The sequence below is a fragment of the Natator depressus genome, chromosome 2, assembly GCF_965152275.1.
Source record: "Natator depressus isolate rNatDep1 chromosome 2, rNatDep2.hap1, whole genome shotgun sequence".
NCBI lineage: Eukaryota > Metazoa > Chordata > Testudines > Cheloniidae > Natator > Natator depressus.
In genome coordinates, this window is record NC_134235.1 from 50275437 (window position 1) to 50294107 (window position 18671).

At 37.7% G+C, this 18671-nt stretch overlaps 1 protein-coding gene across 1 annotated transcript in view; it reads left to right on the top strand.

Annotated features, from left to right (window-relative positions):
- The window catches only part of SNX16 (sorting nexin 16), a 30774-nt gene extending 12925 nt beyond the window's left edge, over window positions 1-17849 (top strand). The window contains exons 4-8 of the mRNA XM_074943020.1: window positions 1311-1459; window positions 10936-11005; window positions 13695-13831; window positions 15715-15834; window positions 16105-17849. Coding sequence (XP_074799121.1) covers window positions 1311-1459; window positions 10936-11005; window positions 13695-13831; window positions 15715-15834; window positions 16105-16213 — 585 coding nt within the window. The 3' untranslated portion in view covers window positions 16214-17849. The remainder of the gene's footprint in view (window positions 1-1310; window positions 1460-10935; window positions 11006-13694; window positions 13832-15714; window positions 15835-16104) is intronic.
- The last annotated feature ends 822 nt before the right edge of the window (window positions 17850-18671 follow it).

Genomic DNA, 18671 nt, shown 5'->3' on the forward strand with positions numbered 1-18671 from the left:
CAGAACCCAGATATAGTCACAGGTGTATGTAGCCTTCAGTTTTCTAGCAAGATTACGCTTATAAAACCTCTAACCTAGGTTAGTAATGAGATTCATGAGATCATTTTTAATTTCAGGGAAATTACAACTAAGGTTTCTAGTTGAAATACAGGTGATATTTATCATAGAAGTAGACCATTGGGCAATATTTTTTGCTTTTATCATGGAATAGCTTTTAAATGTTTACTGCCCTGAGTAATTGATATGTATGATTGTAGGCACAGACACATCTATCTGCAGTAGTGCATAGGTGACTCATATTAAGCGAGAGCCCTCCCACACACCAACCACTTGCCCCACCCCCCAGCCTGGAGCTGCCTCCTGCATCCCTGAGCCCACACCCCCTCCTGCATTCCAACCCTCCCCAGCCCAGTGAAAATGAGTGAGTGAGGATGGGGGAGAGCAAGCAATGGAGGAAGGGGAGATGGAGTGAGCAGGGGTGGAGCCTCATTGATGGGGTGGGGCAATGGTGTGCGGTTTTCTGCAGTCAGAAAGTTGGCAACCCTTGCAACAAATGACCCCTTGTGCTATCTCAAATTTATTTTCAGTTCAAGACTATAATGCATGGTTGAATAAGTAATAGTTCATTTTCATATTTCATTTGTACATTTTGGTAAAATAGTGTAAAAGTTAGTTATTTCTGACACTTCAAAAACATTTCATTGCTGTGTGAATATGCCACAAAATATTTAGCAGTGGGATTTTTGCTGGATCTGTGTATCTTGAAATGTTAATGCTCTATACCAGAAGTGCCTCATTTATGTGTCAAAACTGATTTTGATTGGGTGGCCCAAAAAAGGGATGACTTGCATTCCTCTGGATTTGTAATAGATTATATCTATATAGATATATATATAAAAATATAAAAGCCATCTCTGTGTTTTACAAACTATGTGCAACATCGATGAAATGTTTGATTCTGTAATACTTAGGATTTGCACAGTGCTTTATAACTCATAACAGTATAAAAAATTAAAGCATCAAAACACAAAAGTGAGGTGGGTAACTCCTCCCATTTTTCAGATGGAAAAATGGAGAGTTCAGTTGACTGCCCAGGGCCAAACAATGAATGGCAATGCTGTGATTAGAAATATACTCTATAGTGTGGATTAGTCATTTTATGTACGCCAAATACTCATGGTGCTTGAGTTAATGAGGGTGGAAGGGAATTTCTGATTCTCAAGGTAAAAGCTGTTTAGTGGCTTATCTGAGTATTTCAGTAGGTACTTTATTTGTAGTCTTCCTTCATTTGTCTTTGGTTTCTATTTCAGTTAAAAGATATGTTTCCAGGCTTTCGATTGGCACTTCCACCAAAGCGCTGGTTCAAGGATAATTATAACCCTGACTTCCTGGAAGATCGACAGTTGGGACTACAAGCATTCCTGCAGAATTTAGTAGCTCACAAAGACATTGCTAACTGGTATGTGACACTTTTTTTTTTCCCCCATGTACTCTAACACCTGGAGTTGGCCTCTCTAGGCTCTAACAGACTAGCCCATCTATTTGAGCAATAAGGTATGGAATTTTGTTGGCAGTTTGACTTGTGCTGTGCAATCAACCATTATATAGATTTTACTGCATCTTTTTAATCTCCATAAAGTGGAAATTGTGATATATTCTATTTTAGATGGTTAATTAAAAATTGCACATTTAAAAAAAATTAAATGTAAGACAAATCACAAGGCATGTTTACTCTGGGATTATTTCTCTGTGTTGAATACAGAATTAATAAATGGCTTTTAATTTATGTTGGAATGAGATGATAGGCTTTCACAGTTTTAAGGGCCTACAGTACCACACCAAAATCATTTGCAACAATGTGCATAAATTTGAGGTGTTTAAAGTTATATAACATAGTATCACCATGCAAGGTACTTTTATCAGTGGTATGGCAACAAGAGTATTTCTATATTAATTCTGGTTTTCCATAATACAATAAAAATTTTCTAGAGTCCCACTGATATGAGACTTTTGAATTGAGGATAATTATACCCTCTTCTTATGAAGCAAGAGTAACAAATACAATTTTAAGATTTCTTGGGGGAGTAATTGGGGAAGGAGAAGAGGTTGAAGTGGGTGCTGGGAGGGAGAGGTATAGATTAGAGAGCCTCTGCATGGTAGCCTACACTGAAACAAGGGGAATCTCTAAAAGAAAGGGAAATGGTGTCCATCTCTTTCACCCTCTCAGGGCTTGCACTTAGAAAGGAGCCGCCAAGTTGCTTCCTTAAACTGTATGAATGTGATCGTGTGCTCTTCCCCTCAGCTCTTCATAGCTAAAAAAGCTGCCTTTTTATCTCAGGTTAATTAACATGCCTTAGCTATCTTGAGATAAAAAACTGAAGACTAGGCACTTCCGTTTTACCATGAGGTAAACAGCCCTATGCCCCTGCCAGCCATGGCAGTTTACCATGGCAGTTTACCTCATGCTAAAACTGAAGTGCTTTTTCTTCAGTGTTTTTTAGCTTGGGATAGGTAAGGCATGTTAATTACCCTGAGGTGAAAAAAGCAGCTTTTTTAGCTTTGAAGACAAGCCCTTAAGGCTTGTCTACACTTGAAATGCTACAGCAGCAGGAAGCTGCAGCCCTTCAGTGTAGTAAACACTACCTGTGCAAATGGGAGGGCTGTTTAATTGTGCATGTTTATAAAAATGCTCTGAGACTTGTTTGAGAATGTATGAGTGCACATTCTAAACATAAGATCTAACAGTCAATTCAAATACCATGAATTCTGGACCACTGTATCCCAGAGTGCACAGCATACTACAGAGTGCACAAAATTTGATTGCAGACTGAAGTGACCAGTTACGTTGGTGTAGGTAATCCAGCTCGCTGAGAGGCGGTAGCTAGGATGACAGAAGAATTCTTCCATTGACCTACCTCTGTCTACACTGGGAGTTAGGTTGGCTTTTAACTACATCTCTCAGGGGTGTGGATTTTTCATATCCCTCCCTAACCAATGTAGGTAAGCCAACTTAATTTTCTAACGTAGACCAAGTTTAAGTCTCCTTATCATAAATGTCTTTTTGCAGAGTGCAAAAATTTCTATTGTATGTTTGACTGGAAGGCATCTTGTTCCAAAATCTTTTTTGGGATTGGTCCTAACTACATGACCCTTTGCATGATAGCTGCATTCCACCAGAAAAATTGAACTGTTGACCAACAGGAGAAGGCTTGTTAGTTTAGGAGACAGAACTTTTACAGAAGCTGGATCTAGCTATGGAACTTGCTCCCACAAGAGAATACTCATGGCCCTCACCACTTGCAGAACTAAATGCAGAACCTTAGTTTTTCCTCAGTAAGTTCTTCCTACATAGACCCTGATGAGGAGGAAGTGTTAAACTAATCAAGCTATTCATCAAGCTGGGAAGTAAGACTTGTTTCTGTTTTTAAATAGTTGGGTGGTATTCAGATTGTAAGGCAGTGGGTACCAAATTGGTACTTAAATTGTACTTAAATTGGCCATCATGATGGCTGTATCACAGAACCTGAATAAAATAGCTTTCCTGCTGGTCACCTCAGTCTGCAATCAAATTTTGTGCACTCTGTAGTATGCTATGCATTCTGGGATACAATAGTCCAGAATTCATGGTATTTGAATTGACTGTTAGATCTTACGTTTAGAATGTGCATGTTCATAAAAATGCTCTGAGACTTGTTTGAGAATGTATGAGTGCACAATTAAACAGTCAAGTTCTTTTTTTCCACCCCACCATCACGAAGAAATTGAATACAAAACCCTTTACTAAAAGTGTTTTTATATGAAGTAAAATCAGGAAATTTAGTTATGGCTCTGACAACTGTTACTTGGTCAAGTTGTATATCCCAGTCTTTAAATTCAGTGTGGGTGTGTTTGTTTTAGAATTGCCCTTACAGTTTTGCTTGCCTCTAACTGGTTTAGTCCCACAAAACTGCAGCACTGGTTATTATGCTGTTCAAGAGTCTCTTAGGCCTGATCTACACTTAAGAGTTGTATTGAGGTAACTATTTTAATTAAGAGTGTAGCTTTAAAAAACAAAAACAGAATAATTACACCAGGGAAAGCTCTAGTGTGCCTGCAGTTATACTAGTGTAAAGGAATAGCTACACCTGTATAAAGCACCTGTATATTGATATAACAGCCCACACTATGGGTGTTGTACTGTTTAAACTATAGTTATGGTTACAACTTTCTAGTGTAGATAAGCCCTTACTCTGCTGCCATGCATCTGTAGTTCTATCAAGGGTCTCACATCTCACAGTGACTCTCATATTTAATAGGCCTGTCATGCATCTTAGAGAGAGACATGTTCCACTACAGAATATCCTGTAGCCTAGTGGAATGTATCCCAAGCCAGGAGACCATGAGTTGTTTTCTCAGCTCTTGCACCAACTGCTGTTAATGTTTCAGCACACTTCACAACCAGCATTAACCAAGATCTCATGCCCTATCAAAGGGGTGGTAATTATTATTCACACATTTTACATGTAAGATACCTGAGAAATTGCACAAGATCACATCAAGCAGAGCAGGAATAGAAATCCAGTCTCAAATATGACAGATCCACTTTTCCATGCTGACTTTCAGAAGGAATATGCCAAATGATGAGGTATGACTCTACTCCCAACACCTGGAATCCTGATACCTAACATTCTAGTATTGTCTGAGAGTGAGTTTTCCAGTAGTTACACATGTGACATGTCTTCTTCTAGAGGTTTGTCTATAGCTGAAATGGAAGAAATTTGTACTGTGGATCTGAAGGTCATGGGCTTACACCCTGCTGATGACCCATGTTGGAGAAAATGTGTATTATGACCCCTTCTTAAGTTAATGCCAGAAAGTCACGGAAACTGTGACTGCCATGACAAACTTGCAGCCTTACTAATAAGCTATGGAACCTTTCATCAGTAAGTCACCAGTCTGAATCCTTCCTGGCTCAGCAGGGATTAAAAATTATTACCTTTGAATGGCTGTTTGGAGGAGTCTGTGGATCTCTGTTCTAGCTTTGTCATCACACCACCACATGTTGTGCTGATTTGCTGAGAGGCCAAGAACTGCGTGGGTCATGGAGACTGAACTACCTTTGTTCTTTTGAGAGGAAGTCTTTTCTTTGTTTTCCCTTCCCTCCCATATTAGGGTTGAGGCATGCTGGCAAAGCAGCATGTGTGGGAAGTTTGCCTGCTGATCAAGAACTTCATTTGCTAGGGCTGTGAGGTGCCTTTCACTAGCACTAAATTCACACAATTTAAAGCTGAAATGTATGGTAGTATGCAAGTTGTTTGCAAATACGCAAATTATGTCTGAATTTGAATAAAATGTCACATAGAGCAGCAAAAAACTTAGTAGCTATGCATCTTGTCTGATCATTTTCCTGGTGCATTGGAGAGCCAGATCACGTTGAGATCTCTACCTACAAAACTTAACATACTCCTGCAAATTCATGTAATGGGGCAGGAGGGAGAAAGGAGTCTAACCTGCTGAGTAGGGGACTTAGCTGTGCTTTGTTCTTCAGAAGCAGCAGCATCTCTCTTGTCCCTCCACCCTACCCTAGGGGGAGTCTTAAAGGGAGGCACTCAGTTTCCTGCTGTTGAGATTTGTAGGATAGCTTTACACATATGTTTGCTTCCTCTGCCTCCCCTGCCCACCAGATGCAGCATAATGCAGCTCTGTCTTTCACTTGGCACTGCTGCCTGTTTCTGTCTTCTTGCCTTCTTATAGATAGGCAATAGGACTGAGGGAAGAGGGAATCATGTAGTAACAGGTGGTAGGAGAAGCAGAGGGCCTTGCAGGGGGATTAAGAAGGTGGCGAAAACTACAAAAGGAGAGGCTGTTTTAGATTTGATTTTGACAAATAGGGAGGAACTGGTTGAGAATTTGAAAGTGGAAGGCAACTTAGGTGAAAGTGATCATGAAATTGTAGAGTTCATGATTCTAAGAAATGGTAGGAAGGAAAACAGCACAATAAAGATAATAGATGTCAAGAAGGTAGACTTTAGCAAACTCAGAGAGTTGGTAGGTAAGATCCAATGGGAAGCAAGTCTAAGGGGATAAACAATTAAAGAGAGTTGCAGTTTTTCAAAGAGACATTATTAAGGGCACAAGCAAACTATCACACTATGTAGGAAAGATAGGAAGTATGGCAAGAGACCACCCTGGCTTAACCAGGAAATCTTCAGTGATCTGAAACTCAAAAAAGAGTCCTACAAAAAATGGAAACTAGGTCAAATTACAAAGGATGAATATAAACAAATACTACAAGTACGTAGGGACAAAATTAGAAAGGCCAAGGCCCAAGACAAGATTAAACTAGCTAGAGACATAAAGCATAACAAGAAAACGTTCTACAAATACATTCGAAGCAAGAGGAAGACCAAGGACAGGGTAGGCCTGTTACTCAATGGGGGGAGGAGAGGGGGGGAAACAGTAACAGAAAACGTGGAAATAGCAGAAGCCTGAAGTCTAAACTTATTAAAATATTAATAGTAAAAATTTATTGTTTTGGGGGGGGGGTGTTTGTTTTCACCAAAAAGGTTAGTAGCAATTGGGCATCTAACATAGTGGACACCAGTGAAAATGAGGTAGGATCAGAGGCTAAAATAGGGAAAGAGCAAGTTAAAAATTACTTAGACAAGCTAGATGTCTTCAAGTCACTAGGGCCTGGTGAAATACATCCTAGAATACTCAAGGAGCTGACTGAGGAGATATCCGAGTCATTAGTGATGATCTTCAAAAAGTCATGGAAGACGGGAGAGATTCCGGGTACTGGAAAACAGCAACTATAGCGCCTATCCATAAAGAGGGAAATAAGGACAACCTAGGACATTACAGACTAGTCAGCTTAGCTTCAGTACCCAGAAAAATAATGGAGCAAATAATTAAGCAATCAGTTTGTAGACACCTAGAAGATAAGGTGATAAGTACTGTCTCGCTTGACCTTCCCCATAAACAAACTAAGAAAATACAACCTAGATGGAGCTACTATAAAGTGGGTGCATAACTGGTTGGAAAACCTTTCCCAGAGAGTACTTATCAGTGATTCACAGTCATGCTGGAAGGCCATAACAACAGGGGTCTCACAGGGATCAGTTCTGGGTTCTGTTCAACATCTTCATCAATTATTTAGATAATGGCATAGAGAGTACACTGATAAAGTTTGCAGATGATACCAAGCTGGAAGGGGATGCAAGTGCTTTTGAGGATGGGATTAAAAGTCAAAATGATCTGGACAAACTGAAGAAATTGTCTGAAGTAAATAGAATGAAATTCAATAAAGACAAATGCAAAGTACTCCACTTTGGAAGGAATAATCAGTTGCACACATACAAAAAGGGAAATGGAGTACTGCAGAAAGGGATCTGGGTGTTGTAGTGGATCACAAGCTAAATATGAGTCAACAGTGTAACACTCTTTCTAAAAAAGCAAAGATCATTCTGGGATGTATCAGCAGGAGTGTAATAAGCAAGACACAAGAAGTAATTCTTCCGCTCTACTCTGCACCGGTTAGGCCTCAGCTGGAGTACTGTGTCCAGTTCTGGGTGCCACGTTTCAGTTAAGCTGTGAAATGAATTGCCTTGGGAGGTTGTGGACTCTCCATCATTGTCTAGCCGACTCTTAAAAATCTCCAAACACTTGTCAGAGATGGTCTAGATCCGTGGTTCTCAAACTCTGGGTAAGGACCCCACGTGGGTCATGACCCGGTTTTAATGGGGTCACCAGGACTGGCTTAGACTTGCTGCGGCCCGGGTCTGAAGCCTGAACCCCACCACATGGGGCTGAAGCCAGAAGGCTTCAGCCCTGGCCAGCGGGGCTCAGGTTACAGGCCCCCTGCCTGGGGCTAAAGCCCTTGGGCTCTGCCCCCTCCCCTGGCCCAGGGTGGTGGGGCTCGGGCAGGCTCAGGATTCGGTCCCCCGTCCTGGGGATGTGTAGTCATTTTTGTTGTCAGAAGGGGATCACATGCAATGAATTTTGAGAACCCCAGGTCTAGATAATACTTAGTCCTGCCATGAGTGCAGGGGACTGGACTAGATGACCTCTCACAATCCCTTCCAGTCCTAAGATCCCATCTCACAATCTGAGATGGGAAACTCCCTTCCCCATTATGGTCTGAAAGGGTAGGGATAAAGGAAAGGGAAAGAGACTCTCATTTCTTCCTCTTTTCTCCCTAAAGTTCCTGTTTGGAAGGGGGATGGGGCAGTGAAATTAAAGTTAAACACCATAGTAATACAAATTAAAATGCATTCCCAAGGGAGTTACAGTAAATAGTAGCCATAACTTTTAATTTCTTAATTTCTGTTAATGCAAAAATGCATAATGTATATTGTTGTACTTGACTCTAATTTGCCAAATAATTTACAGTAGAAACTCACAGGACTTCCCACAAGCTGCTCTACAGAGACACCAAGGAACTGATATGACCTATTGTAAATAGAAGTATTTATATAGGAGACTGAATACTTAGATGTAATTGTTATGCTTTTTGGTTATCCTCTTTCCACACTAAAGAGCTTTACAGTATTTGTCACATTATTCTAATCCCACATTTTGTAGTGTAATAGGATTCCTACCAAAATAATGTGAAACTAGATACTTTAAAATACATTTGGATTGAACTTTCTGAAATCAAGGGTGAAGATATTAGAGGACAATGGTGAGCTGCCGTGCTTTTATGTAATAATTCTTCGGCATTAGCCATATGCAATCTCATTCAACACAGCTCACATTTTATAAAAAGAATGGTTCAACCAGATAAAGATGGACTATAGAACCATATTAAAAGAGGGTCAGCTGTTTAAACAGTCAACTAAACAAATTGACACATTGCTCTAATATGGTTGTTTTTCAAGATAGTCCAACTTTCTGTGGTTGAATAACTATTTTTACATGTGAAAAGTGTTGGATTGGTTTTTATTTTTTCTAGAAAATTAATAGATCACTCTCTAATCCAATCAGTCATGCCTGGAGCAAATCTAAAATTAGCAGTTGGATTAGATCCAGCCACAATTGTTAGGATTACATAGTGATTTCAAGTACTATGTGAATATTTAAAACTCAAAATTCTTAGGAAAAACTATTTTAATTGCAGAAAACTCTGCACAAATAGTTTACACTGGTCACAATTTGAATGGGATGGAGGCTTGAAAATTAAGGCCTATAATCAAAGTCTGGATGCAGTCTTAACTTCAGAGTCAATATTGTGTCTCTCACATGGGCTCCAACCTCCACTTAATCTATAAAACAGCCAACTGATTTCCCAGAGAGGAACTCTTTACGGTGGTGTAAGGGGTACTGCTGCCTACTGTGATTAAAAAGTGAGGCGATTGGGGCAAGTGGGAATTTAAACTACATATTGGCAAAAATAATTCCAAAGAGGGAGAGGTCTCTCGAACGGGAAAGTTGAAGCACCATCAACTGGTCATTCAAAACTGAGTTGAAAAAAGCATTTAGGAACATACTCGACAATCCAGCAATCAAATGGAGTATAGTAGTCTCTTTCCACTAGACTGGTGGACTGCAGAGTGAAAAGCTGAAAGAAGAAAAAATAGCAAAATAAATGGTTAAGCATAGGGTGGAGAGTGTATTTCTGCATTTCTAGTTGCCAGTCTTAATTAAAGTTGGTTAATTAAACAAGTAGGTGAAAAAAACTTGTTCCCATTAAGTTTTACATGTGCTCTTCCACAACATTGAACACCTGTTCCTGTGTTTCAGATTTCGGTGTGGTTGAGAGAAGTGGAAAATGGCATTCCCTGCATGCAACCTGTAGGGAGTGAAGGGGGGAATAGGAAATTAGGGACCTAGACTTGTGTTTCTACTGCGCCAGTTTTAGCTTTAGACACTTAAAGGGTGTAAGGGACTGCATTCTTGACATTGTTTTTAATCCAAGTTGATGATGATGATGATATCTGTAGCAGGGTAAACCAGAACCCCAGAAGTCAGGTCTTGGCCAGTCAAGGAAGGAGATAGATTTGAGGAAATGTTTTTTTAAAAAGTATTTAACTTATTTAATATTAATATTTTTTAAAATGTTTGTTTTTTCAAGAAATGTACAAAAGCTATGCAGTGCAATGAGCATGCCCAGCACTCAAATTAATAATTACATACACTAAGACAAAGGAATACAGACATTATATTATCTATTGGTGTGAACTTCTAGCTTCTGTTTTCTGATACAGGAAATGTCTGGCTTCTAAAGATGAATTCGTATTAGTTACAAATGTCATCTATATAATATAGGTTTTAGTAATGACATAACATATCCCACTTACATGTAATTCATTCAGGTAACACCAGACTTGGTACCTGTAATTTTTTTACTGTGTATTGGTTAATGGATTGGGATTTTAAACCAAGATCCTGCAAATAGATCTATCTTTGTGTACCCTTGTGTCTGTGCAGAGCCCCACTGATGTGATTGAAGAAGAGATCCCTAGAAGGATCCATGTGTAGGTTCTAGCCCTTACTAAATAGTACTGTAGTGATTTTAGTTCATCTTTTAATATTTAGTAATCAGGAGAACTTTACTGTTAAATATTTAAGGTGCCTGGGAAATAGCTTGTCAATTGTCATCAAAATGATCAATTTCTCTCAAGAAGCTCAGAAATCCTCATTTTAAACTAGAAACTCCCCTATATATTTTAAATTCATAACTTAAGCATGGATGTAAAAGCTTATGAGAAATTCATATAGTCTCTGTTAAGTACTGTTACTGGCTAAACACACAAGCATGGCTGACATAAAAAGAATAGTATATAAACACTTATATATATTGGCGGGAATAATATGAAAGCATCGATTCCTTTCATTAACGAAATCATTAGTCACTTGCAGAAACCCTTCAGTTGTGTTCATCTTTAGATATTGTTGCATGTTAGTTTTACACCTCAGCTCAATATATATATGTAATTTTTTTGTTTTTTGGTGAAGCCTTGCAGTGAGAGAGTTTCTTTGTTTGGATGATCCACCAGGTCCATTTGATAGCCTAGAAGAGAGCAGGGTAAGTGCTATATAATATCATGTGACAAGAACAAATAGTAAATATAGAATATAGAACAATAATAATATTTGTTTTTAGAATATTGTAAAATTTTGGCAGAATATTGTCATTTTTCCTGTATAGCTGGGGTAGACTTTCATTAATTCATAATCAGAAAGCAGTAACTGCTTGTGCTTAATTTTAAAACTGACCAACCATTTTTGAATGATCTGGGCCCATTAATAATCTTTTGTCCTCTTCTATTGATACAATGATCCCTAAATGTGCTTTGTCCCCAGGGGTTGCTACCGTACACTAGTTGTTGGCAGAGGTGAAGTGGGTAAGAAGATAGCTAGAGCGTTAGTGGCGAAGGTCTAGTTTAGAGTATGACAAACTACAGGATAAAGTTACTGCAGTTGTATGTCATAGTTGTACAAGTTAGTTTTCTGGCTTCACAGTAGCATCAGCAAAGTCCCAATCAGCAGAAATATTTCAGGTGGTGAACAGATGGTTAATTCACGCCATTTACATTTAGTAAAAGAATCGCATGTTTCTCACATTGAGTTACTTTGCAGATAAAATAACTCTGATTCAGACTGAGCTGTCTGTTGTGGCAGCAGTTTCAGTTCAGTGGAAACTTCAGCAATGCTTTTTGCAGGGAGCACATTACCCTGATGCATTGTAATTTATACTGTCAATTTGTTTCTGGATGCAGTCTGAAGTTTAGACCTATAAAGCCATAAACAAATTGAGGCATGGCTGTCCAAAGCTATGTCTGCATTGGGGAATTTTAAAAGAATCTCACTGATTCAACTGAACTCATGTTAATGCTGGTGGAAGCTAAAATGTAGATGCAGCTCCTTCAGCCAGACCCACTTTTACCACCCGAAGAAACCTGGAACCCAACTTCTGACAATCTCTCTCTGGGTACATTATTGTGTACATCTTCAAGGATTCAGGGTATCATTTTGTATAGTATACACTTTCATTTCGAAGATGGTGAAATCAGTTTTCATGTTAACTGTTTGATTGTAAACTCTGAGGTAAAAACAAACCATTTATAATAATGCAAACTACTTGAATGACTAGTTCACGCTCATTAAACGAGCATTCTGTTCATAGCAATAATGATCATACACATATTTTCCTGATAGGTATCTCAAGCGTAGATTCTGGTAGCAGTAATCCATCTCCTTACCAGCCTAACAACTTGCATAGTACCCTTACTAGTGTTTAGTCCCATGCAGATTTCAATCATTTCTTTGGGCAGCAGGTATGCATATTCCATATTCCAGGGTTATTTTTTTTAAAAAGTACGTACCCATTTAGCACAATTAACAGCTGCTTTGTTGACTCTTAATTCAGTGTGTATATTTTTTTTCTTTCTTTGTGGACTATTTATGTGACAAACATTTAGGTGCAGTAGTCTAGCTGTTCATACAATTTTATAAGGAATTCGTATAAATGTTCGTACACTACTTGTACATGTATAATGACCAGTCTCTAAACCCGGAATACTCTGACATTCTGCAAAATACAACAGAATCCACATAAATGGCTTCCTGAAATGGAACGCCTGCTTAATTGGAGTCATTGTTAGGGGTTCACTGAAAATGTTCATTGTGAAGGTTTAATTGGGTGCCAGGTGTTTTCTGGAAGACTATTCTTGCTATGCACAGGTGTGAACAAAACTCATGCTAACCTGACAATTTGTTTCTAATGGCCTAGATAAATTTACTATACCATAGGAGTTTGTTTCTAATGGCCTAGGAATTTACTATGCTATAGTCAATAAGATGAATTAACTTTTAAACCATGAAGTAATGTAAAATCAGATATCTTTTAATATATAGAAATATCTTTGAATTGGGGATACATTGTGTTTTGTTTCAAATCTATATAATTGTAAATATTACCACCAATTTCATTAATTGTTGTTCAGCGATGGACTTGTATGTTGAAGCAAAATACAGTATCTTCCCAAAACATATTTTTCCAGGTGACTTTCAGACCTCTGAAAAACAATAGAATTGCTGACACTATCTTAACTGTAGCATACAGGTAACTTCGCTAATATGAACCGTATTACTTTTGACTTTAATAGGGCATAGCCCTGTCTAAAATGTTCACATTTAATAAGTCCAGTGAATCAATGGTTAACTGCATGTAATATAAACCAAAAAGTTCACCTCTGAGTTGGATGGTTTCATTATTTAGTGAGGACACATACATTATTAAATCAGAAGTGCTCATTACTGGTGGCAGACTTACTGCTAACAGGCTAGATGGCAAGACTTGTACCATATCCTGCATTAAATGGCTCTATAGCAGTATACTTTAGCCTTACACATTAAAACTGGAGAGAGTTCACTGCGAAATTCAGTAGGGTATACATGCAAGGATTACTTTCAGGATGGGGGCCTACTTTGTCAATCCTGTATTTATTTTGCAGTTGGTTACATAAATGTCAGTGGCGTGACATGGCAAAAGTATTTCAGTTGTGGTATGGTGTAATAAATGGTTCAAAGCCAAGTTACATCTTTTTATTAAAGAAAAAAGTACAACTTTTAAAATTCATTAGACAGCTCTTCAGGGGATCAATACAAAGAAAAGCAACTATAACCCTGTAACTATTGTACATGTTTAAAAGAAAAGCCGTAAACTCAGTCCACTAGGGTTACTGGCAACTAACCTTGGAATTTTCTTTTAGGCTTTTTGTGAAACTCTGGAGGAAACTAATTACCGTCTCCAAAAAGAACTTATTGAAAAACAAAGGGAAGTGGAATCATTGAAGAAATTATTAAGTGAAAAACAACTTCATATAGATACTGTAGAGAAGAGAATTAGGTATGTTGTGGCTTCAGTATTCTCAAAATTTCACAGACTGATGTTAGTAGCGATCCAGATACATCAGTCAAGTAGCTGTGCAGAAGGCAGTGTTTTAAATAATGCTTTCTCATATGTTGAGGGGCTAGCTAAGGAAATGTTCTGTGTTTGTTTTTTAAATCATTTTGCCAATCATACTGTTCCACCTCCTCTAAGATCAGTGAGAACAGGTAAGAAGGTTAAGTACAGTCCGAAATTTGCCTCTGCAGTCCTTGGTGTGTGGAATGCCTTCCTGGAAGTGAGAATGGTGGTTTATTTGGCTTGCTTTAGAAGTTTTAAAGTTCCCCTATATCTGAAAGCCTTTGACATGGCAAAATGATTGCTTGATCTGTTCTTGTGGTTTCATCTCTTGTATTTCATGTGTGTTTGTAGTTTTAACTTTGTTGCTCTGAGGTGCTTGGCACGCTGCAGCAGATAGACAATTTGTAGTCCTGTTTCAAAGCTCTTTAAATCAAAGAAAAAGTGGCGGCAGGGCTTCATAATAAAATTTTATTGTGCATATCTGCTAAAGTATGCAGCAGACCCAGGGGAGATGATGTTGAAATATTGAGAGTTCTGCAGGACCTGCTGAATCTATCATTCTGGAATTTTATTTGGAAAGGAATGAGTCCTCAAAGCCATGTTAGATGCTTGAAAAGCTCTAGGGATGTGTGCTATGGCATATACAAGTTCACTAAAACAATGAATATGATGTTGGATGCATGACTTGAATTTAGTCATTAACACAATAAGAAAATAGTTTGAGGAACTGTTACTGCAGCTATTGCAAAAAAGATTAAGAAAACTCACAAACAAGCCACCAGTCACAATAAACAAAGATATAAATATTATGCTTTTTATAGCTTAAATTTCAACCAATCTGAAGATCTACTGTCGTAAGATTGTTTTCAAACAAATTTTAAATGTTTCCCGTCCAACTACAGTTTCTTCTTTTCAGAACACTCTACTTTGAAAGCAGCTTTACCTTTTTTAAAAAAAAGTAGTAGGGGTAGGGATTGGCAGAGATGTATGTTTGGACAGGAAAAGAATAAACTTGACTGAGGTGGAGAGAAGAGATGGAGGCAGGAATGAGAAGGAATTAATGAATAGTGTGAAAAAACAAACAGCTTTGTACTTCATTAATGTTACAATTAAGTGCCAGATATATTTCACGGACGTAATATGCTCTGGGGACAATCCATATTCTCATGGCAAAATATCCATTTTTAGCCAGGATCTGTAGTACAGGAACTTGCCACTGACCTAGTAACTTTTGTCCCACCATGCTTCAGGAAAGACCCTGTTACCTTTCTATGTTTCATTGTTAATGAAACACTATCCTACTTAGGCAAACTTGTGAAAAAAATTGTGTGTTTGTTATATCCACCAATACCACTTATTCTCTATCATTGGCAATTTTCTATGACCTATGTTGTACAGGAGGTCAGACTAGATGATCACAATGATCCCTTCTGGCCTTGGAACCTATGAAGTAGAGCCTTAAGAAATATTTTCTAACATTCATCTGCATTCGCTGCTGATCTCTTACATGAAATCACAGTCCTCTGTTTGGGGCATCAGAATCATTTTGTGATATGAAGGACAGAGGATTAGCTTCAGGTGAGGAATAAGCAGCTGGAGCTGATGAGCTGCTCCAAAACAAAGATCCTGCGTAAACTATGGAACTTTCTAATAATAAAAGAAACAAGAGGGGTAAGTAGGGGGAATGATAGTTGTTTCTAAACAAAATGTCTCATTTAAAATGAAGCATTAGTGGCTCTTCAAGTGCTGATTCACTACTGAATGTTTTGTCATAAATATATTGGTTGTATTCTACATAAATGTCTCTCTTGAATTTGCTATAGGGATTTGTCTTTAGGAAATGGGAAGACACGCAGAATGTCAGGAGAAGAAAGTGAGTGCAGTGGTGAGGTGGAGTCTTCTGCAATAGAAGCAGATCAGGGTGCCTTGGGAGATGACAGCTGGTAAATGCAACTTTATTTTTTAACTTAAAATACATTAAGTACTTGACTGTATAGACATACTACTCATCTGTGTAGCACAAAACTGTTTACTGCACAATATTAGCAGCTGTACAATGTATTTGATATGGACCCTGGAGAAGAGGAGGTTGTAGACTTGCAGTGAGTAGTAGTTACCTAGTTTTGCAAATGTTTTGCAGATGAGAGGCATGAAATTAATACAGAGCAACAAACTGGTTTCTGTGTGACTTACTTATTGATCTGTTGTTGCAGCTCTGATAAAGAGAATCATCAGACATGCTGGAGTGGCTTATTGGCTGAAAACTCTGTACCAGAAATTGAAGTTGCTGAAGTAGCATATACTGCTGATGAAGAGGAATAAATTAACAGCAGCTGTCATTACCTTCAAAAGTTTCATAATGCTTGGGACAGACTATTCATAGGTAAAAGCATGCATAGCTGTAAAGAATTTACAGCAAAGAGCAAGAATGCACACATTGATTGTTTACATAAACAAATCCTTACAAATTATTTACATAGGAAATATACTCATTGCTGCTTTGATTCAGTTTTTATCCAGCCTTTATATATTTAATATATTATACAATCTAATTAGGGCTAAATTCAGCTATGCCTAGATTCTTAAGTACTGAACACAGAAGATCATGATGATTTGCTAGCTAAAGCTACGTATATGTAGTCACCAGTCACATGTGACGTGTTACGTATTGCATGTTGCTACAAATGTGATACATTTAATGTATTCATCTGTTTGATGTTTGTTTTTTCACATTCTTATATAGCCATAAATTAATGCTCATTGAAGTAAAGATGAACACAACTTGGGTTTAATAAGACTATAGGAGCTACTATGTTTTTAAAGTTCTAAATGAAAATTTCTCTGGAGTTTTAATGCAATAAAATAAGACTTGCAGTGACAAAAGAAAAGGATTTATGAAATGAGATTATCAATGGACATTTTAATAAAACAAACTTGTAGTAATTGCTGAAAGAAGTGAGCCATGGAAACCAACACATGGTGTACGTTCATCCCGTTATAGCATGTTGTAATAATTGATTTAGTTCAGTAATGCATCTTTATAATCCTACACCTTTGTCACACTCCCACTTAATGATAAAATCAGCAATGTTGCCTTTTATCCAGAACACTACCTCTTACCTTCTTGCTAATGCATACATACTTTGGGTTTTTTAAAACATAATCTAGATTATATGGAGATGACTGAATGATTTGTAAAAATAAATAAATAAAAAGCCATATTTTTTCTTCACATTCATAATTAGGTTGAATCTAGTTTCAATGTATTTTTGTTTCGATATATTGTACACATGGGAATATTGCTACAAAACATTCTATAGCCTATTTTTCAAAATGTATTAAGCCAGGTGATGCACTTTATAATAATTAACTCGTTTGTGCCAAGTTCAATTGGCTAATTTCTTTTGAGGAAGGGGAGTTGCAGGGAGGAAGAGGATTATGTTATGCCTTTTTGTATTTTACTTGTTCATTACTACGGAAGTTTGCTATAGTACTCTGGGTAAGCTTTATGAAATCTTTCATACAGCTTGTTTCTGTTCTGTACTTATTTACTGAAAGTGCCTTGTTTTCTTCTGCTTTTCTAGTGGGAAGAATGCTCCCCCTTCTCCCCACCCCCAACCACCCCATTTCACTCACTCCTTTGTTTAATGCTGTTAATATGCAGTGTCTGTGTGCTGGAGTTTTCAAAGCTAACTTTGTATTTCAGGCTGTGTATATAATCTTTATGTAGAACTGTATGAACCCTTCTGGGGAAATAAAACTACAGACATCACATCAACTTTCTTTATCTGTTTGGTAGAAAGATTTTCAGTGCCTTGTGAGAGAAAAGTATAAAAATCTGTCTGAAAGACAGATCGGCAGTGTCTTATTTATGTCATACAGTTGTTCAACTTCTAGTCTAAACTCAGTCATCTTTGTACCAAAATTTAATGTCTGCATGAAAATGTAGGAATGCTGCACAGCATATCGGGAAACTTACTATACTTCTACTGAAGGTAAAATAAAAAGTGATTAAACAGTTTGAATATCCTCCTGGGATAGCCTTTAAGGCATCCAGAGAATTCAATACAATTACTGACTTCTGGTACATTTAAAATTACTTATCTTTTTTGATAACTTGTCATCAAATCCCAGCAATCACTTACATGTTTAAAAAACAGGTCTGAACTAAATGGACTAAAATAGTATCGGTTTTAGGATTACAAATGTTTTTAAAAATATCTTTAATTTCGCTGATCATTTAGACAACTCTGTTTTAAAATTCTCCACCTATGTTAATTTTCTGTCTGCCTTTACTCATTTAATGAATATAAGCCTAAATACAAAAATTTTACAAAGCAGTTAAAGGGGAGGGTCCAGATTTGTGGGTGATTTTGTTTTGCCCTGCCCTCCCTAAAAATTGTAGTACAGTAGAACACCAGAGTTACGAACTGACCAATCAGCCCCACACACCTCATCTGGAATCAGAAATACTCAGGCAGCAGCAGAGACCAAAAAGAAAGGGCAAATACAGTACAGTACTGTGTTAAACATAAACTACAAAAAAAATTAAGGGAAAGTTTTATAAAAAAGATTTGACAAGGCAAAAACTGTGTGTGCTTGTTTCATTTAAATCCAGATGGTTAAAAGCAGCATTTTTCTTCTGCCTAGGAAAGTTTCAAAGATGTATTAAGCCAATATTTGGTTGTAACTTTTGAAAGAACAACCATAACGTTTTGTTCAGAGTTATGAACAACCTCCATTCCCGAGGTGTTTGTAACTCTGAGGTTCTACTGTATGC